Genomic DNA, 21,652 nt, shown 5'->3' with positions numbered 1-21,652 from the left:
TAATTGGTAGGATATTGTAAGCACGGTGTGCACGTAAGGAGCCTTCACAAGTAGCGTATCACCTCTTCCTTATCCGGCGCACCTTGGACTGTACGCAATCTAAGTATACGTATAGTCCTTCCGTCCTTGTGCCACGGTGAGGTAAACACTAGCCTAGTCTAACTGGAGGGTTTTATCATCGACATGATAAGAATAATGAATACATACCTAAACGAGGCACAAAACATACTCACTCAGCTTTATTCCGAAAGTCCCACGAATGTAGTGCGGGCTCCAACTTCCCTGGCATCTGTCTGTACTTCACTGTGGGACTCAGCCGCGCGATGGTGGCGCCAGCATACACAAGCTCTTGTAGAGACAGTGACAGGCAGGTGAATAGGTGGCCGTGTTTCAGCTCGTTTGAAGGCCAGTGGGTACGTTTTGCTAGAACGTGAGGGTTTTATGTTAAATATGTGGATTAGTTCATCAATAGCCCTTAGATATCTAATCATTCACTACTGGACATAGGCCTCTACCGAAGAGCGCTACAAAACTCTCTCCTCATCCACCAGCCGGTAAGATAACCTGTTCGTGGGATCCCACTTCATATCTGGCCCCAAAGGCCTGATCACTTGACATAATTTCAAACTACAGATAGATAGGTACCTACATAGATACTACAAGACTTACTGTAAGAAGTAGGGAATCCTGGTACAGTGTGCAAAACAAGCACGCCTCCCAGTTCATCAGCCAACATGAACCCTTGCATAGACTGATTGGTTCTGCTGCTAGTACTTGGAACCTCGAAAAATATGGACGCCATATGAGCGCTGTAGGTTGGCTACAAAATAAAATGTTTCATTACTATTCTAGCTTTTATGATTTACTATTTAATTTATATGAACTATATCTACTAAAGAAGAAAAATATATTAGCTCTAGAGTTAATGCTTAATGCTATCTAAAATCCATACATAGGTACATAAGTAGGTACATAATTATGCTCACGACTGTAATCCCCGAAGGGGTAGTGAAACACACAGTCGCCCATGAAAAAAAAACTTTGATACAGTTTACTAGATATACCTAAAGATAACAAACAAATAAACAAACCCGATAGCTCGGCGCCAATGTATTATACAGCAGCGAGTTGCCCATGATAGTTTTCCGTGGGTAGTTCCATCTCTTGTCGCTTTGGCGTGACGTCACGTAGATGAATGGCGACCCGTCGTCGGTGTAGTCCAGCTTGTCTGCCGGCGGCTTGTAAATGTACCACCTGCAGGTTATAAGACACACAAAAACAGAAAAAAAACTCACAATTTGATTGATACAAATTTAAGCCAAGCCGAATCCGCAACAGCCTAACTAGTACCTATAATAGGTAGTGGACAAACGTCAAAGGTAGGCAAAATTCGGTGCACCAATCACAAACAAATGCTAACACAAAGACAGGCATTAAACCCTTACTTTTTGGTCGTAGTCCGTAGACAAACTAACTAATAATCCGAAAATAACTCTTGAAATGTAACTAAGATTGTATAGTTCACTGAGTTTAGCTCGTGAGTGTGTAACAAGTAGTTTGAGTTTAGATCCAGATATTATTTATAAATGCTTGCTTACCAATCAACAGGAGAATCATCATTGTCGCGGCAATTGATACTGATCCCCTCCCAAGTCTGCGCTGGACCACTCACCACTAACTTATACAAGTACGCAAACACAAAATAGTACAAAAATGCCAATAACATTGCCTGAGTATTATGGAAAATACTAAAAGTAAAATGATTTTTTTTTTCATACGTCCACAATTTTGATAAGGTGTTAAAATTTTATTACTACACAGGTGATAAACTGTGTTTTATTTCGGCTCGGAATATTGGTGTGCAACAAACAGCTGGGAATTCTTGAAACAGTTTATTTAAGTTTACTCCGTTAAAAAAACGATTTCTTAGTAATCATCACAAATCATAGTAATTCTAAATTAAAACTAATGTTTACCTACTTATTTTGTACTAATCAATAAGAGCTAGCTAAACTTACTTAAGTAATTTCATATTTACAAGAGCACAGTAGATATCGACTGTCCGAATATACATACAGTACAATGCGATTCACATAAATTTACCAAAAATGGCGTTACAATATTTCCAAAAGCAGCTCGTGAGACTTAAATTGATATTTTCTCTGTTCATGCCACGTTTTATTTATGATGCTAATGCTCAATAATTGACTGAAAGAATTAATCAAATTACAGCCTATAAAAAATTGAAAAATGACTCAGAAAAATTGCTCAAGTTACGCCAATCCCCACCCTACATTTTGCCTTCCAACTACTACCATCAACTACATATTCCTTCTGGTTATAGTTTACAAGGTTCCACGGAGTCGATGAGGTGCGCGAAGTTCCCCCACAGGATGGGCCCCGCCGTGCACACCGTGCCGCCGCCGCGCGACTCTTGTGGGAGCTAGGAAATAAAATGATATTTAATTAATAATAATAATTTTTATACTAGAAACTAGGGTAGGTAGGGTAGAACAGGATGCAAGACTCGCAAGATAATGATTTGATTTGATTTGATAAGACTTACATACTAAATGAGTTTTTTATCCGACATTCACTCTAATCCGTTCTCGCATATTTTTTTACTTAACTATTACATCATGGTCTGATCAAATATAATATTTTGAACCAATGGATCTCGTATAAAATACTCATATATAATTTTGGTTTTTAACACCAAACATTGCATTACAAGAACATTGCATTTCCTGAAAAACTTTCCTTTTAGTGTTTCATGGACAGAGTTTGTAATAATTCAGAAAAAAACTAAAATAGGTTCATCATCATCCATTTCAGAACAACGATACCGCAGACAGACACAGCAATGGATATCTTACCGCTCGGTTAATATCTCCAACGCAGACCCAATAATCAGCGACCTTGGTGTCCTGGCTGAGGTGCATCTTGTGCGCCACCGCCACGGCCCACTTCGAGTGGTCGTTGTGCGTCGTGAACGACATCTTGGCCGTTTGCACTTTCAGACGCTCTATGTTGCGGACTCTGTGGAGAGTTAGCCCAATAAGTTAGTCGAGCTATGATCTGCATAGTTACGAGTAAATGTTGGTTAGTATTATCCAGCTGCTAATTAAATACATACTTTTTATAGTGAGGGCGTGCATTTTCTATTCATAAAGTTACATTTAGTTGAGATCGTGTCTCTTATTAATTATCCAAAATACATTTGGGCTAAACTCCCAAAGGAGCGCCACAACTTCATCCGCCACCATCGTCAGCTGGTCAAAGGGCCTCCCACGCTACATTTGTCTGGAGAACTCGTCAACTCCAACGGTTATTGGCCCTCTGTCACTTTAGCTTGTATATTTCAACAAATATGTCCATATCCTAGTATTTACTACTTACTGGAAACTTCTGTTGCACTCGGAGTCAAGGGTCCCGGGCCCATTGGACCAGGTCTCCACCAGTAGGTCTGACTGCAGCACCTGTGTGCAGATTGTAAGTATTCAAATACCAATGTATATGTACAAAGAAAATAATATGGCAACAAAAGTAATTAAGTACAAAACTTTTGTCTATCCTTCTGACGTCAGCCATAAATTGATTTAATACAATATTAATTTTTTAAACTATTTTATAAATACACACCTCAGCGACGAGTCCGCTGTAGAGGTCGTCGTTGAACATGGCGCTCTTGGCGAACGACATGAACTTGCGCCCGTCCAGCGTGTCGAAGCTCTGGATGTGGTACCTGAAATATTAGGACCATAAAATTAACTTTTGAATATTCATTAACATTCATTAGAATTTTAAATTTACCGTTTTCACTATCTACACAGGGCCTTTAGCGGTGATACTATTATAAACGCGACAGTTTTTAAGTATGAATAGATGGATGTTTATTATTCTTTGACGTGAAATAGCGTACAATTCCTGTACAATTTTGATGAAATAAGGTATATAATTGTAGGAAGCTGACACATATAGGTTTAGGTACATGGGTATAGAGTCCTTTTTATCCCGGGGTTCCCTAGGGAAAACATAATAGGGCGAAGCGGAGCTCACGGGCAAGAGGTAGTAAATAATAGCTTACCAAGGAGAAGTATCAATGCTCTTATTCTTCATAACATCGACCATAGTCGGCAGTTCACTCTCATACTCATGAGGCATTTGAGCGTAGGCTATTAGAGGCTCGTTGAACAACAGTTGAACAGCTATCTGCTCTAATGTCGTCGTCTGAACAGACATGCATAGGAAGGTCTGGCCGAATTTAAGCCCGGTGGCTGGGTAGCTGTAGGTACTTGTGTTGAATGAGTTCACTGGAAATTAATAAAGGGGTTAGTTAGCTTTACGACTGCAGGTTGGATTTGATTAAAAACATAACTAGAGGTTTACTTGTCTATGTATAACTAGATTCACCTAATTCCTTATGACACGCAGCATCTATGTACCTAAGCCGAGTCCACGTATTCATCCAAACAGATCTCACTCCCCCTCTTGCGGCGCTGCTACCTATACAGAAAGGTAACTATCTCGAAACGCTAGTTATAGAGATTAATTCACCTATTCATTCATTCACTTAGTAGCAACAGCACACAATAGTATAAAACTTACACTCAGGTACTGGTGGGAACTTGGGCACGGAGTGTACGAGCCACAGCGCCGTGAGCTTGTCCCCCAGAACCACCCCCTTCGTGTGGCCGTTGTCTGTGCGCGCGCGCATGTATTCTGCGTGTGCCTGGGGAGAAATGAAGAAGACACATTTATTCGCAGGTTAAATGAACGTTAAAAAAAATAAAAGCGAATATAGCGAAAAAAACCTACAGTTGGACTAAAGTTTATAGATAGATAGAATATTCTTAATTAACTTACATAACTTAAATACTAACACATATGTACAAAAATGTTTAAAGCGATTTTTTCAAGACAACCTTAGGGTGGAAGGAAACTCTTTTCCACGAGCCCCTCAGCTAACGTTGTAACTGTATTTTATATGTACTGTATTTTTCAGTATTTTTTTGTGAATCCATAACGAAAAAATAATTATGATCTTTTAATAATTAATTATAATATCATGATCATTATATATACCTTGCACATCTCCGCTACGTCATAGTCGTCGTAGTATCGGTTGCCAAGTTTGAAGCGCTTGAATTTACGCGCGTGGCTGCTGCTGGACGCTGAAAAGTTAGAAAAATAAACCAGATTAGCCAGTCAGATTAACTCTGACTGTCTAGGATACCCCGAACGTCACTTGAGGTGGCCCGGTTCATACACCCCACTTGTAATTTACATTGTAAATAACATAATACGTTATTGTAGCATCTTACATTTTTTCTGTCTTAAATATTTTTCAGCGACCGCTTCGAATATGTCTGGTTGGTCCACCGATTGAGGAGGCTGGTCATTATAGATAAGCGCTAGAAGGCTTTTATCCTGAAAACAGAATTAACATTAAGGTAAAATACATTCATAGATTCATCATTTATTCAACGTAAAACGCTCGGATTACGGGCTTGTACCTTAGGGGCCGTCCATTAATCACGTGAGGTCGTTTTTCTCATTTTTTGACCCGACCCTCCCCCCTGGTGATATTTGGTGAGGTTTGACTCCGACCCTCCCTCCCCCCCTGGATCACGTGTATTTTTTTGGAAGTCTATGTAAACGCTATTTTTGAGTACAAAAAATATAACGAAAATGAAATTTAGCGCGGGGAGTCGTTGCTTAGCAACGGCGGGCGAGTCAATCAAGGTCATACTTACAAATCGTTAAAATTTTTGCGCGGTTCAAAATTTCGGGTCAGAAATACCTAGCGCTTTTTTACAAAAAAATTATACACGTGATGTCTATCGAGACCCCCCCTCCCCCCTCGTGATGTTTCGTGAAGTTTTACGTACCCCCTCCCCCCCCCCCCCCCCCTTTGAGCCTCACGTGATTAATGGACGGCCCCTTATGGCATCCTAATAACCACATTAACCGCCTGTTTCTTTTTTCGTGTGAGCGCCGCATTAGGGTCTAATTTGAGATGGCTAAGGTAAAGTCATATAGAGTAGTATAGAATATAACTTTTATTCCTTTTCCTAACAAGGCAGACAACTAGCATTCTTGAACTTACATGATACATAGGTTCCAAAGTCCTCCCCACTATGGACTCGGGGTCGCCAATGGCTAAGTCTGACATTGTCCAACCACTCCTTAGTGTGGCAGGCGTGAGGTACATGTACGCGGAACCTTGTCGCACTAACGGGTTCAGGTGATTCCTCTCCCGAGGTAGCTTGTATACGTAAAACCTGCGGATATGAATTATTTTCAATTTTATTATTGGCACAAAAATAGAATTTTCAAAAAATTTAAGTTAATATACAGTACCTATCTACTTATGTATATTCATAGTTATAATTCTCTCTTACTATGTATATTATAATTACATATTTAAAATATGAACAGAAGATAAATATTTACAGTATATTAGAATAATTAAAACAAAGGCCTACCTACTATCTAAATTATCTATGAATCTTATCCTTCAATGATAGGCGTAATCAAATAATGCATTTATACCTTTACTTAGGTACTACACTCATAAAATGAATAAAGTTTTATGGAGAAATCAACGGTTAACAATAAGGTTGATACTACCTATTTCAGTAAGTTTAATTTTCTGTTCGCGGCCTGAGAAGTAAAAAATATTTAATCAACGATTAATTTTGAATCGTCTTTTGGAAACTGTGATAGAAGAAATATATTTGTTTTCTATACTTACCAATCAACAAAATCCCCTTTTTCATCTCTGCATTGGGGAGATGCGTTTACTCCAGACAGAATTGACACAATAATTGCAAACAAAACAAAACAACCCTTTATAGAATCCATTATTACATATATCACGTCTGCATAAGCGCGAAAACTATTTGAATGTGAACGGAAATTATGTTAAACACAGCACTGTTTACGATATCATATTACAAACAATATTTAAGTTAACACTATGCGGTTTAGCTACAAAACTGTTAGACCGCATTTATATCCGGTTTTATAAATTCTAAACACTACTTTTCACACTAAAGTTTCATAAATACGCTAAAATATTCGCTAGTTTAGTAGTATGTAGTCTATACGAATTTCGCGTAAATGTGCTTCTATAGAATTACAACCGTTAAGTTTGAAAACTAGTTTCGGTTTGCATCGCGCAGGTATAAGGGCAGATAATGGCCATGGCTCCATTCAATCTAGCTTAGTTTGTACACAAAGAACATTAACCGACCAAATTCAAAAGCGTGATTGATGAGAGGATTATTCAAGTTTACAGTTTACCTTACTTGGTCGTGTTGTACTCGCCATATGAGTTTGTTATAGGAGCTAGATTATTATGAATCATGGGCATCACGTTACTATCAAGATGTATAATATCTATTGTTTATAATAAAAAATAATACAGTACGTACATGACTGGGGATAAAAATAATTACATACAAGTTTTTTATAAGATATAAATAACATATTTATTTAATAATAATTCGTAACAAGAGTGCCATTAAAACAAGTGTATATCAGAACATTTTGGAAGACTAGTTTAGTTACAGAGTTATCCATTTCAATAATAATAATGGGCTATAAAAATAAATGCAATAAAATATGAAGGTACAACTCCTTAGACTTTTATCGACAAGCTTTTCTTATAAGGGTACTTAAATACGAGGTAAATACGTATCATTTAATGTATAAAAATATGATTTTCATAATATACACATTATACTTAAAATATACACAGAAATATGGCAGCAAGTTACATGACAAGACTTCATTACAACGCATCACACAAAAGGCGTAGGTACCAAAAACAAATACCGATTTAGAAAAGTTTATAAACATCGTCCAACGTCATAGCATAATATACTTGTGTACGCCTAATTATTGATAAGGGAAAATTATTCATACAGATCCCATTATGGTATGTGAAATATAATACCACAAATCATAAAGCTTTCTTTATAAATAGTGATTCAAAGAAAGTGTGAGGTATTTTCCCTGCATAAGACGTCTAGCGATACTAATTATGGTCCTATTATTGCTGAGTAGGCATAGAGACCGCCGCTTTAGTGTGCGACACATCGCTTTGCCGCCAGAAAGAAACCACCGTCTTCAACTCCGTATAGAAGTCAATACCTTGCTTGCCACAGAAGTGGTTGGTACCCAGGAAACTGCCTCGAGTTCCAGAGAACGAGAACATAGATAATGGGACCGGAATAGGGACGTTGACCCCAACTTGTCCAACATCGATTTCTGAGGAGAATTTCCTGGCTGTAGCTCCGTTGGTTGTGAAGATAGCAGTGCCGTTTCCATAGGCGTTTGAGTTGATGAGTTGGATGGCCTCGTCCAGTGTGTCTACGAACAAGCAGACTAGCACTGGGCCGAATATTTCCTCCCTGTAGCACTCCATGTTTGGTTTCACGTCAGTGAGGATGGTGGGTCCTACGAAGTTGCCCTTCTCGAAGCCGGGGACTTTGACGCCGCGGCCGTCGAGGACTAGCTTGGCGCCTTCCTTTACACCTGGGAGGAGAAATGTTGATGTTGACAAAGAAGGTAATGTATTGAATTCATAGCACATACAATTATATTTACTTCAATTAAATATTTTGATATTATTAAATATATATTTTACTTTACTTTACAGCAAACAAGCTAACTTTTGACTAGTTGACTAGTGACCCTAGTTGACTGAGACGGGCGCCTGAAAACTGAATATTGTTGTACATTTGTGGCGCTCTTTGGGAGCGGCCTATATTCTATATCCAGCAGTGGACGATACTTTTCGTTGTCTAATAAATAAAAGGTGTCGCAATAAAATTGTCAAAAAAAAACAATTTCGCTTCACCATACTATTTACTATGTGGAGGATTTTTTTTACCCGAATTCCAAAATTCGTACAACAAATTTCGTTCAGAACCCCTGAGTCCCTTTAGCCTTACCGTACTAACTTCACAACACCCTGTATAATCCTTTACTCATCTCTCGACTCACCAGACTCCACCAGCCTGTTAATCCTGTCCTTGGCCTGCGCAGAGATGACGGGCCCCACATCCGTCCCGGGCACGTGGCCCGCGTTCACCTTCAACGCCTTGGCCCGGGCCACCAGGTCCGGGATCCACTCCTTCGCCTCTCCTGTGTGGGGGTAGGGGGTGGGTTAGAATGGTGAATATACGGATGAAGTAGAACTGCTTGGCTGAATGTGGAAGGGAATAAGTGGTATATTTAACAGCGACAGCGCTCGCTTCAAGCTTTAGCTTTAATATGATGACCGTCAGATGACTGAATTATACTTATTTAATCGATGTGTCTGATGCGCGGAAATAGACTTGCCTCCTAATATTACATTAGTAGGACTAACTTAGTAACGTAGTTAATATACTGGCGAAGTGGCTGTAGCTATACACTTCAACCATCTCTGCAACATGTTAGTAAGGCTTCAATCATCTCTGCAACATATTAGCTGGCTGATGTCCACCAGAGCGGAGCGGACTAATACGTGTGCGAAGCAATAATCATCCAATAAAATTGCATGATCGGAGGTTTTCTCCAATTTCATTATTCGATTTTTAGCTCCGCTAGCTTGCTCCGATCTGGTGGAGAGGCAACCTAAAATATGTGAGTAATTAACAGTAGGGGTATAGTCTGACCAACAAACACGGCGGTGCTGAGCGCCATGCAGCGCTGGCCGGCGGCCCCGAAGGCGGCGCCACTGAGCTGGTTCAGAGTGTGCTCTTTGTTCGCGTCCGCCATTATGACGCCGTGGTTTTTGGCTCCCATGTTGCATTGCACACGCTTGCCTGTAAAAGAAAGAATGGATTAGTTTTTTAACATCATTATTATTGCCCATACCATAATTTTAAATGTTCTATAAGGAATTGTATTTCATTTGTTGGCATTTGTTTCTATCTGGGCCATGTGAGTCCGAAACGGAAGGGTCGATTCGAATACGTTGGATTTTACTAAATAAATATGGTTCTTAGCCATGTTTCTTCAAAATCGGTCTAGCTTTTTAAAAATGCACTCACATAAGTAGAGTATCATGAAAAATTACTTCTAATCGCATCCAAATTCGGTTTATTCGACATCGGCTTCGCGCTCCCTGGCTTGAAAAGATTCATGTTTTTAAAAGAGAATTAGGTACAACTTTTGCACGATCCTTTCTTCTACTAACCATTAGCCGAAGCCCGCTTGTAGATATGCTTCCCGGCCGCGTCGCCGCCCACGAACGACACCGCCTTGATGTCGGGGTGGTCGCACACGAAGTTCACCGCGTCGTGGGTGCCGTGGATCACCTGGGGATAGAATATAAAATTGAATATAATGTTTTAATGAAATAATTAATTAATGGTAAGAGAGCTATCGAAGCGAGTCAATCGTGTTGTTGGGTTTTGACTCTTGATGCATTACACATTACACACGCGCCACGAACAAGATCTAAATAAATAATAAACTGAATGACTATGGCCTATACAAAAGGGAAAATTTAGTCTATAATATTAAAATTTAGTCTATATTATAAATCTAGTCGTCTGTAGTCAACACTAGCGGTTGCTTCGCTTTAAAAAGGATTCCCATGGGAATACCGGGATAAAAATAGCCTACTATCCTACTAGCCTACAATCCAGGGTGTCAGCTACCTACATACCAAATTTTACCGCCATCGGTCCACCCGTTTCCCCTAGAAAGAGTATCAAACACGTTTGTATACATACATTGACAACACCAGGGGGCGCCCCAGCTTGCGCCAACAGGTCCATCATCATGAGGGTAGCTCCGGGGTCCTGCTCCGAGGGCTTCACCACGCTCGTGTTGCCCGTCACCAGCGCCGCCGGGAACATCCACAGAGGAATCATCACCGGGAAGTTGACAGCATACAGTCTAGCTACTAATTGAAGTAACCATACCTTCAAGTAGCTCAAGATGACTTTGAACCAAGGCGCGCCTTAAAAAGGTTTCCCATGGGAATTCCGGGATTAAAAGTAGCCTGCTTACAATCCAGGGTGTCAGCTACCTACATACCAAATTTAACCACAATCGGCTCACCCGTCTTTCCGTGAAAGAGTAGCAAACTTACTCCTACTTACTTACCAACCTCCGCGTTTATAATATAAGTAGTATGACAGTACAAGTACGTACATTGACAACACCAGGGGGCGCCCCGGCTTGCGCCAACAGGTCCATCATCATGAGGGTAGCTCCGGGGTCCTGCTCCGAGGGCTTCACCACGCTCGTGTTGCCCGTCACCAGCGCCGCCGGGAACATCCAGAGGGGAATCATTACGGGGAAGTTGAAGGCGGCCACTCCTGTGTGGGTTGTTGAGTTATTGGGTGAGGTGAGGAATGTTGAGCAAAGGCAAAACAAAGTAACATTTACGAAGTAATTAGTGTCAAATTCAATGCATTTGGAATGCGAAAATCGTGGTCAAAACCAGTTTGCGATAGAGGGGTTGGGGGTAAGATTTAGAGAAGTGGAGGTTTTTTTGTGTCGTCAACATAATTGACATCGCTCGTTAGTTGTGTTGTGATTGGTGGAATCTGGGACTAGATAAGCATATTTCATTGTAAATAAACATGTGCTCTTATAAAATTTGGTTCCGTGGGTATTATATATAGCTATATTATTATGATATGTATATTATGTATATAGGTATATGTAGTAAAGAAGAGCTGTTTTCTCATCTATCATACTACATAAATTAACGTACATTGACCAGATATGGCAAAGGCAACATGAATTATAAAATTCCACCTTGTATACAGTGTTCTCATTACCTGCAGTGACTCCGAGGGGAGTCTTGTAGCAGTGCGTGTCCATGTCCTTGGCGATGTTCTGGATGGCGTCCCCGAGCTGCAGGGTCGTGATGCTGCAGCAGTGTTCCACCGCCTCTGTAACCACATATTATAGTTTTATTAGATGACATTCTATTATATTCTGAGATGGGGTGAAGCCCCCTAATTTCAGCTCAGCCAGCCTAGATCCCATTTAAATTGGGGCAGCAAGCCTGTATGTTGTAAAAGTAGGTACGCGCTCTTAAGAGACATTAAACTTCAAGTCTTGTTATCGATACTTATTCAGGAACATAGGATTCAAAGTGTCGATTTTCATCTCGAACGAAAAAATGTATAGAAAAAAACCGGCCAAGTGCGAGTCGGGCTCGCGCACAAAGGGTTCCGTAGCACAGTTAAATCAACCTATCTCAAAAACTATAAGAGATACTTTGATCAAACCAAAAATCGTTGAAAGAGTTAATTAGCATGCATCACCTCTATTTTTTTTAGAATTTTATACCCCGTAGTTATAAAAATAGAGGGGGGGGGACATACTTTTTACGACTTTGAGAGCTGATATCTCAAAAACCGTTCACTTTAAGAAAAATGTTTTTTAGAAAACTTTATATCATTTTAAAAGACCTTTCCATTGATACCCCACACGGGTATGTACATCGAAAAAAAAAATTTCATCCCTCAGTTACATGTATGGGGGGCCCCACCCCCAATTCTTTTTTTTACTATTTAGTGTCATATTTTTGTAGCGGTTCATACAACACATATTCCCATCAAATTTCATCACTGTAGTACTTATAGTTTCCGAGTAAATCGGCTGTGACAGACGGACAGACGGACAGACGGACAGACGGACATGACGAAACTATAAGGGTTCCGTTTTTGCCATTTTGGCTACGGCACCCTAAAAAGTATACTAACTACATACTATATAAAATATAATATAGCTTTCTCAAAAGTCATACAACGTATTTGTAATCATCAACTGCCTGAGCGGTAGATAACAAACATACAATATGAGCCAATGTCAAAAAGTGTGTGTGTTGTTTAAATAAAGATAAGATAGTTGTTATTAAGTAATAGTAGATACTACACGAGCTCCTGGGAGGCTATCTATGGGACGTTGCAATATTTTGCGGAAAACAAGCTAGCTACGATCGATCTTACTAAAATGATATTTTAAAAGCGAAAGTTTGTATGAATGTTGCTTGTATGAATAAATGCCCTTGTGTGCTTTTACTATGTTTTTCATTTGTTATGTATTTATACTATTTTTTGTGTACAATAGTGTTCAAATAAAATAATAAATGAATGTTTGTTACTCCTTCATGTAAAACCTACTGAAAGGTGTTTCATGACATTTTGTATGCAAGAAGCTGACACCCTGGATTATCACATTACTTTTTATCCCCAAAATTCTTGCCGTTCTTTTTAAAGGCGATGTTTGCTGGTAAGAGCTAGTAAAGTATAAACAAGTGTACTCACGGATGCCCCTGAGCACGTCTCCCTCGGCATCAGCCAGGGTCTTGCCCTGCTCCTCCGTGATCTTGGCGGCCAGCTTGCCCTGGTTCTCGCGCAGGAGACGGGCGAAGCTGGAAACACATAAGTACACCATCGATTAAAGTCTGTTGAAGTAGTGGTTCCGGAACTTTAATCTCACTCTAAAATGTATATTAAAACATCGCGATGTAATCAATAATAGAAAACTTTACAGTAATAAAGCAATGTTGAATTCGTTGTAAATTTCTGCAATGGCAACTGGTTTCTAGTAGCAACTCAACGGCGATTTACTATTCTTTTTGAAGCAATGGTTAGGATTGAATAGGTATGCTGTTGCAAACTAACTTTATTATACGGCTTCTCTGTACCAGACTGTATAAACTTGATTTACTAACTTGACGATAAGTTTTGTTATGAAACTATGCATAACTTAATAATTTATAAGGGCATTATTATCTGAAAATTGAATACAATGAATAAAATTAAATAGGAAGTAATGATCTTACTTGAACATGAGCTGTTGTCGGGTGAGGATGGTGCTCTGGCTCCAGGACTTGTAGGCCTTCTTGGCGGCCTCCAGCGCAGAGTTCAGCTCATCTTGGGTGGCTTCCGGCACTCTGGAACACAGCGCAACATGTCTTTAATAGGTACAAACGGTATATACTTTTTAAAGTTATACTAAGATCATATTATTATTATTATTATAAATTCTTTATTGCACATAAAAACATTGTACAAAGGTAAACTTAATGCTAGTAGCATTCTCAACCAGTTAACCTTTGGTGATATCGAGAAAGTGGTTGGTAGTGCGATAAGCTGAGAGGAGAGAAGTTATCTACTTTAATCGAGACACAGAGATATACTTACAATAGCTATACAAATTATATACATACATATATAAATATATTCCTACATTATATAATTTATAATTTGTTATTTTTAAATAAAACTTTGGGATAACAAAATCGCACTTTTTAACGGTCTACGAAAAAGGAGGAGGTTCTCAATTCGTCTGTATGCATTTTCTTTTTTTGATCACTCATTTTGGTATTTTAAATTACTATTTATGATGGCATAGCTTATAACCAGGTAACCTTCTGTAAGTACCTCTTTTATTTAGTCCTGACTGGAATAATATGGAACCATCTCCATTTACCCACATAGCAGTTAAACATACAACCCTCCATTTTGCTTTACCGAAGTCGGGTAGAAAGAGCACAAACTCATGTACCTACCTAGGTAATGGTATGTTTATTTACCTACCCAGTAACATTTAAAAATCAAAATAGCGGTATTCAGTCAGACATTACCATTCGTATTTTAAAGGCAAATGAATGAATATCATTGAAATTAGCATACAACCGTGGTGACTTGTTGAAAAAAATACATCAATTTATATTTTCAAAAGAGTCATTTTAAAGAAATTGACAAAAAAATTTAGTACATTTTTAATCATCATCATAAAGAGTCTGTTATCTTGCATAGCAATAACATGTTTTTATCATTATTGTAAAGTGGGCTTGTACATTTGTTTACATTATATTGAGAGATTTTACATAACAAGATAAATAAGATAATGGGTATTTTAAATCAAATAAGTGTTACATAGCAATTTCGCTTTGTATTATAATTATGCCTATAAAATGGTTAAGTAACCTTCTGCTATACCAGTGATAAGCAAATCTAAGCTAGGAATTTGTAATTAAGTACAAAAAGGATGAATTTGTATAATATGGATGGAATAAAAGCCACCTTATTATGCCTTCATAACAATCCATATTTAAAGATAAGTAGGTAGTTCAGTGAAGTCATAATTTCTCATTACATACACCAGCGTCATTAGAGCCACAACATTTGATTATCTACTTCTCTGATAGTACATACCTTCCGATGACTTCATTAGTGGCGGGGTTGGTGAGCTCAATCCAGTTGGTGGTCTTGGACTCAACATATTGGCCATCGATGTACAACTTGGTTGTTGGAGCCGCACTACTGTAGCTCCGGCGCAGTAGCTGCAGAGACTGGAAATGTAATAGATATTACTTATTATAAATGTAGGAACCAGGTAAGGTGTTTCCTGCCAGTTCTGCTTGGCCTTAAACAGTTAAGTTATCCTATTATGTAGATCCAGGGTGTCAGCTTACCGCATACTAAATTTCATGAAAATTCAATCAGTAGTTTTTAGTAGTAGCAGTTCAGCCAAGGATTACAGCACAGTAGTATACTCCGATAGGCTTGGCAAGGATTTCGGGCACATGTTGGGTAATCATGTAACTGGAAATGTTGTTAATCATTGTTACCCAGAACTTTCATTCGCACAAATAGTACAACTGATTTCAGAGAGGTCGTACACCGAAAAAACTACTATATTAATTATGGTGGGAAATAGTTTAGGTGTGTCAAATTCTGATATAAATAGAAGTTTTGCTATATTAGAAAGCATTCCTGCAAAACATATATTTGTTTGTGCATTTCCTTATTCTTGCACACTGCCTGACAAATACAATTATATGACATGTAGCCTAAATAAAAATATGTACAATGCGTGTTATAAATCTGACTGTATCAATTTCTTTGATACTAATTTGTATGTAGATAATTTTAAGTTGACCTGGGACAGTTTATTTCTGTCCTTAAATCAGAAACGACGTTTAGCTACAGAAGTAGCTCCTCTTATTAACTCAGTTATAAGCATTATAACGAAGAAAACTTGTGTCCCTATTGACACCGTCAGTAGTAATACTGAAAATAGTACAGTAGATTTAAATTAGATTTTCAGACAACGGGAGAGCATCATAGCGTTGATATAAAGATTGATTCAGTTCACTGCTCTCTCGGCTCAAAACTATCGAAGGACAAGACATTTAAGAATGAATTTAAATTGGTACATCAGAATATTCAGAGTATTTCTTCTAAATTGTTAGAAATAGAACTATTTTCGGAAAAATTTAACATTGATTGTTTATGTATCACAGAACATTGGTTAGACGAGAATAAAATGATGTTCCAATTGAAAAATTACAAACTTATAAGCTGTTTTAACAGAAATATCAACGAGCATGGTGGGTCACTTATATTTCTTAAAGAAAATTGTAAATGTAAAGAACGAAAGGATATAGTTGCTCTTTCTGTTAAACACCATATAGAAATTTCATGTGCAGAGCTTAATAAGTATATAATAGTATGTACCTACAGGCCACCTACTGGTGATTTTATTACCTTTGAGACTGTCATGGAGGATGTTCTAAGGTTAGCTTCCAATAGTAAAAAGGAAGTAATAGTGTGTGGTGACTTTAATGTTGACCTATTAGGTGACTCTCCTAATAGGTCGAAATTGTTGTTACTTTTTAAATCATTTAATCTTTTTAATGTTTTTCTGGAACCAACTAGAATTACACCCACGTCAGCCACTTGTCTAGATAACATATTCTGTAACTGTGAGTTTAAAGACAGTAGTGTGATTAATTGTCTGAGGTCAGACCACAGTGGGCAGACCATTACCTTAGTAAACACTGACAAGACAAATAAAACTAAGGTGAGATGCAGACCGATTACTACAAAGAAAATTGACAATTACTTGAAGAAACTAGACGAAAAACTTCCGAATGTTAAATTAGATTGCAATTCTAATGAGATGTATAGTAACTTGTTTAAGATAATAGCTGATGAGTTTGAGAGTAATTTTGAAACGAAGGAAGTTTTGATTGACAATAAAATTAAATTTTGTGACTGGGCTACAGAGGGTATTCGCAAAAGCAGGGCGACATTATATGATCTGTATGAGATGAAAACATTCATACTCCGACCTGACTTTCAATCTTATGTGAAGAAATATAGCAAGATGTATAAATGTGTCTGTCACTGTGCGAAGACAATTTTTATTAATAACAAGATTAAAGACTCTGCTAACAAATCTAAGGCCGTTTGGACTATTATTAATAACGAAACGGGGAAGAATCGAACACGCGAGACAAATTTATCTTTGAAGGTAGGCAATGACATTATAACATCGAATGATGCGGTGGCGAGGGTCTTTGAAGAGTTTTTTACGAACATTCCTTTAGAGACTACGTGTAACCTGGATTCTTCGGCTGCAGCAGCTGAAACCCTGACGAAGGAGAACGCACCTTCAACCGATAAGGAATTTAAATTCAGATATATTAATACATTAACTATTATAAAAACATTTAAGTCATTAAATATGAAGAAAACTGAAGACTTGTGGGGAATGTCAGTTAAATTTGTTCTTTCTATTATTAATAAAATCGCCCCAATTTTGGCTAACATCTTTAATAAATGTATCGCTGAAGGTGTGTTCCCAGATCTTATGAAATTTAGTAAAATTATACCTCTGTTCAAAAGTGGGGATATGGAGGACCCTGCAAATTTCAGGCCTGTCTCGGTTCTTCCAGTTTTGAGTAAAATATTTGAGAGGGTCATACTCAGTCAGATGCTTTTGCATTTCAATGATGCTCGATTGTTTCATAGCCAGCAGTATGGTTTTACAAAAGGCAAATCAACAGCCGATGCCGGTACTGCGTTGATTAAGCACATATTTGACGCCTGGGAAGACCATCACGATGCTATTGGAGTCTTCTGTGATCTGTCGAAGGCGTTTGATTGTGTAGACCATCAGACTTTAATTTCGAAACTTAGATACTATGGAATAGGAGGAAAGGCTTTAGATTTGATATCTTCATATTTAGACAAGAGACAACAAAGGGTCGATATTAACAATACTAAATCACAGGGGGCTCATGTAAAAATAGGCGTCCCTCAAGGATCTATTCTAGGACCATTTTTATTCCTCATTTATATTAATGACTTGCCTTTTATGGTTGAAAAATTGACTAATATAGTTTTATTTGCTGACGATACTTCTTTGCTTTTTAAAGTTAAAAGAAGAGAAAATAATTTTAATGAAATTAATTCAATTCTATCTGACATACACGATTGGTTTACCGTTAATAATCTTCTATTGAATTCTAAGAAAACGAAATGTATTAAATTTACACTGCCGAATGTTAGACATTGCGATACTAACATTATTCTAGATGGGAATAAATTGGACCTAGTTAATGATACTGTCTTTCTTGGGATGACTATAGATTCAAAGTTACAGTGGGGACCTCACATTGAAAAATTGTCTGGAAGGTTGAGCTCCGCAGCTTTTGCTGTACGGAAAATTAGACAGCTGACCGACGTTGAAACCGCCAGATTAGTTTACTTTAGTTATTTCCACAGCTTATTATCGTATGGCATTTTGCTTTGGGGTAGAGCAGCTGATATTGAAACTATATTTGTATTACAGAAAAGAGCCATCCGCTCTATATACAAACTTGGTTCCAGGGATTCATTGAGAGAACTATTTAAAGAAATTAACATCCTTACAGTTCCATGTCAGTTCATTTTTTCCAATTTAATGTATGTACGAAAGAATATTTCAACTTTTGATACAATTGGCAGTAATCATGACATTAATACTAGGAACAAGCATAAGCTGGCTTTTCCAGCGATGCGTCTGGCGAAAGTTAATAAATCGTTTTTAGGGTACTGTATTAGATTTTATAATAAGCTTCCAGCAGAAGTTGCTCAAATGCCAGAGAATAAGTTTAAGTGTTACATTAAAGAGAAACTCAGTAAAAAAGCTTATTATAAAATTGATGATTACTTAGAGGACGTTAATGCATGGCTGTGATAAGTAGTTAGCTCTGCTCATATTATTATAATAATAATTATTAAGCTTATATGTATTGTATACCAACTAGTTTTAAGTCTTTTTTTGAAAAGATGGCTCAGGAGTTTCTTGCCTCCGTTCTTCTCCTTAGACAGAAAGAGCCCCCCCTTATCCGAACGGAGAGTAATTTGTAAAAATTGACGTTCATCAGAAAATTTTATATTTGTACGATGAATAAAAAAATTTGAGTTTGAGTTTGAGTTTATGTGAAAGTTTTGGTTTCAGTTAATTCCAGATAAGGACCATATCAATATGATGTAACTCATGTAGCTATTGAGCTCTCAGTGAGTTTTGTAAACAACATGTTATTCAGCAATTTTATCTAAAATGTATTCAGTTTTGAGAATAAATAAGTAATATACTTGTGTAAATGTTGAAAGATGAAACTTATTTACTTAATAAAAAAATATGAGAGAAGTTTTGGTAGCTTGTTCTTTTATGTAGGTACATATTTCTTTTTTTCTAAAATAATTCTATAGAAATAGTTGAAAGGATTTTTGAGTGAGATAGAAATAACAGCAACAGATTGGTATTTATAGTTGTAGGTGGTTAATGCTATAAATTGTGCCTGAGATGTCCTACTAGCTGCCATTATAATTAACTATGTAAGTATTTCAAAGCGAGCCAAATTCAATTTATTTATTTATGTACTAAGTAGTACTAAGTACTACCCTATGTCCCTGATGAGGGATAACAGGATTTCATCATCATCAGTTAGTACCTACTATTTTATGAATAAAATAGGTATAAGTAGGTACTTACGAAGTATAGAGTTCTGTAATTTCCATCACAAGTACAACCTACATAGAAAGTACCTTGATTTTATTTAGGTATTAATATCCATAGCATACGTTCTCAATATTACACAAGAAACACTGAATAAAAAATGAAAAACTCGAGAAAAGAAGGAATAAACACTGAACTGCGCAACACTAAGCATACTGGAAACCACCATGAATTATGGAGCATGTTTAAATACCAAATGATATGAATCTTGTATCAAGTCCTTCTTTGTTTGTTCTGATCTTTTATACTTATACCTACCGCATGTAAGAGGGTGGGCCTCCTCGAAAATACAACTATTAACTAGTTACTAGTCTAGAGTTTGTCAGGTTATGTTAACTAGAAAGTAAAACTTTGTAAAACTTACTTCGGACTTCAAGAGCTTCAACATGGTTACTTTAATTTAAACAGGAACGTAAAATGTTAAGTAATAAATAAACTAATCTACATATAAGGCGGTTGCGGGCCAACTGAACTGATTAAATTGACTGAAAAATGATAATATTGTTTTGACCTTGAATTGATAAAATTTGTCAAACCAAAGGCAAGGTAAACTATGCAATGAATGACACTGATAGTGACAGATGACAGACGGGTCGGTGTATTTCAATTCCAACATGTACTCCAACGTTGAGTAAAAAATATGATAAATTATATGAAAATAGCTTTTATTATTCCAGCAAAGCAACTCAGACAACCTTATATTGACAGTTGACACAGTCGGTGACAAAACTAGTGATGGGCATGGAAGTTCCACGGTGATGGGGCTACCACAGTCGTCGAAATATAATAGGCCTGTTTTGACAGCTTCACAAATTTAGAATAGATTTTTTATTGATTTTCTACATTGACAAAAGAATAAAGAGAGGACATGCCATATCAACGAAAAAAATGCGCTTACCTAAGCATTGGTGTCAATTAAAATGGCGGCTTTTTTCTTGAAAAATGTAAACAAACAAATTGTTTGACAGGACTTTCTTTTTTGGCGGGAAAGAGAAAGGGCGCCTATTTTAAATTTTATTTTCAAAAATTTAAATTTTATTATAAATATTGTAAATTTAGTGTGAATATTGTGAATAAATGTATATAAAATGGATGGAAATGAAGGGGACCCGAGTAGTGCCAGTGTAAATAAAAAAAAGAGACCTGCGGAGAGTAGCGGCGGCGGTGAGGATGTAGACAATAATTCGTACAGTCCATTTTTAAAACAAAACTATATAAGACTATATCCAGACAATTCTACAAACGTTGAGTTCAAAGTGTTTGTTGAAAGTGCGGATAAAAAGGACAAATTGGGAAACAAAAGTCCAATATATCTGAACCATATATTCACGACGGACATTAAGGGGGTAATTGGCATTCACCGAGTTAACGCTAACAAAATTGCGGCTGTTTTCAAACAATCCAACAATGCGAATAACTTCATTACCAACGCTACATTCCTGGCTAAACACCAATTAAGGGCCTATATTCCAGCGGCTCAGATTGAGAAAACTGGAATAATTCGATTTGTACCAACTAACATTTCCAACAAAGAGCTATACAACAAGCTCTCAAGCACAAGTGAGATCATTGCAATAAGGCGATTTACCAAAAAAGTAGGGCAAGAAAGGATCCCACTGCAAACAGTCAGTTTGACATTTCTGTCAAACTGTCTACCAGACCATGTCCAATATGACCTATTTTCATATAGAGTCTTTGATTACGTACCACCACTACAACAATGTTATAGGTGCTTTAAATTCAATCATTCGGCAAAGGTGTGCAATGGCAAGCAGCGCTGCAGCTGCTGTGCTGGTGAGCACCATTACAAAGAATGCAGCAC

At 37.5% G+C, this 21,652-nt stretch overlaps 3 protein-coding genes across 3 annotated transcripts; all 3 read right to left on the bottom strand.

The window, feature by feature from the left end:
* Positions 1-65: 65 nt before the first annotated feature.
* On the bottom strand, positions 66-1,728 carry LOC105385256 (deoxyribonuclease-2-alpha). Its single transcript, XM_048627183.1, has 4 exons — positions 1,599-1,728; positions 1,092-1,254; positions 670-820; positions 66-423 (listed from the first exon to the last, which is right to left on the bottom strand). The coding sequence occupies exons 1-4, from the start codon at positions 1,724-1,726 to the stop codon at positions 230-232; spliced, it is 636 nt and encodes a 211-aa protein (XP_048483140.1). The 5' UTR covers positions 1,727-1,728; the 3' UTR covers positions 66-229.
* A 149-nt stretch (positions 1,729-1,877) lies between these two features.
* Positions 1,878-7,351, bottom strand: LOC125488441 (deoxyribonuclease-2-beta-like). The gene is given in 10 exon segments (XM_048627185.1): positions 1,878-2,443; positions 2,877-3,039; positions 3,400-3,479; positions 3,643-3,745; positions 4,088-4,313; positions 4,609-4,732; positions 5,086-5,161; positions 5,300-5,430; positions 6,110-6,284; positions 6,758-7,351. Coding segments are annotated over 10 exon segments (1,293 nt in total). The 5' UTR covers positions 6,868-7,351; the 3' UTR covers positions 1,878-2,338.
* Positions 7,352-7,470: 119 nt separating this feature from the next.
* LOC105385253 (probable methylmalonate-semialdehyde dehydrogenase [acylating], mitochondrial) lies at positions 7,471-20,230 on the bottom strand (the record flags this gene model as incomplete). The annotated part of the gene is made up of 10 exons (XM_038114321.2): positions 7,471-8,544; positions 9,016-9,156; positions 9,672-9,821; positions 10,196-10,316; positions 11,161-11,327; positions 11,796-11,909; positions 13,293-13,399; positions 13,814-13,924; positions 15,192-15,328; positions 20,195-20,230. Coding segments are annotated over 10 exons (1,569 nt in total), but the record flags the coding sequence as incomplete, so codon positions are not given.
* Between the last annotated feature and the right edge of the window lie 1,422 nt (positions 20,231-21,652).

The sequence above is a fragment of the Plutella xylostella genome, chromosome 18, assembly GCF_932276165.1.
Source record: "Plutella xylostella chromosome 18, ilPluXylo3.1, whole genome shotgun sequence".
In the NCBI taxonomy this organism is placed as follows: Eukaryota; Metazoa; Arthropoda; class Insecta; order Lepidoptera; family Plutellidae; genus Plutella; species Plutella xylostella.
This window is presented reverse-complemented; position numbering and strand designations above follow the sequence as displayed.

What these genes read in the sequence shown, in the direction of transcription:
- LOC105385256 (XM_048627183.1), bottom strand. Translation starts at nt 1,726, where the DNA reads ATGTTATTGGCATTTTTGTACTATTTTGTGTTTGCGTACTTGTATAAG. An exon ending in CATTGGCGCCGAGCTATCGG is followed by an intron (nt 821 to 1,091) that starts GTTTGTTTATTT and finishes TTTATTTTGTAG; the next exon opens with CCAACCTACAGCGCTCATAT. An exon ending in AGGATTCCCTACTTCTTACA is followed by an intron (nt 424 to 669) that starts GTAAGTCTTGTA and finishes CTCACGTTCTAG; the next exon opens with CAAAACGTACCCACTGGCCT.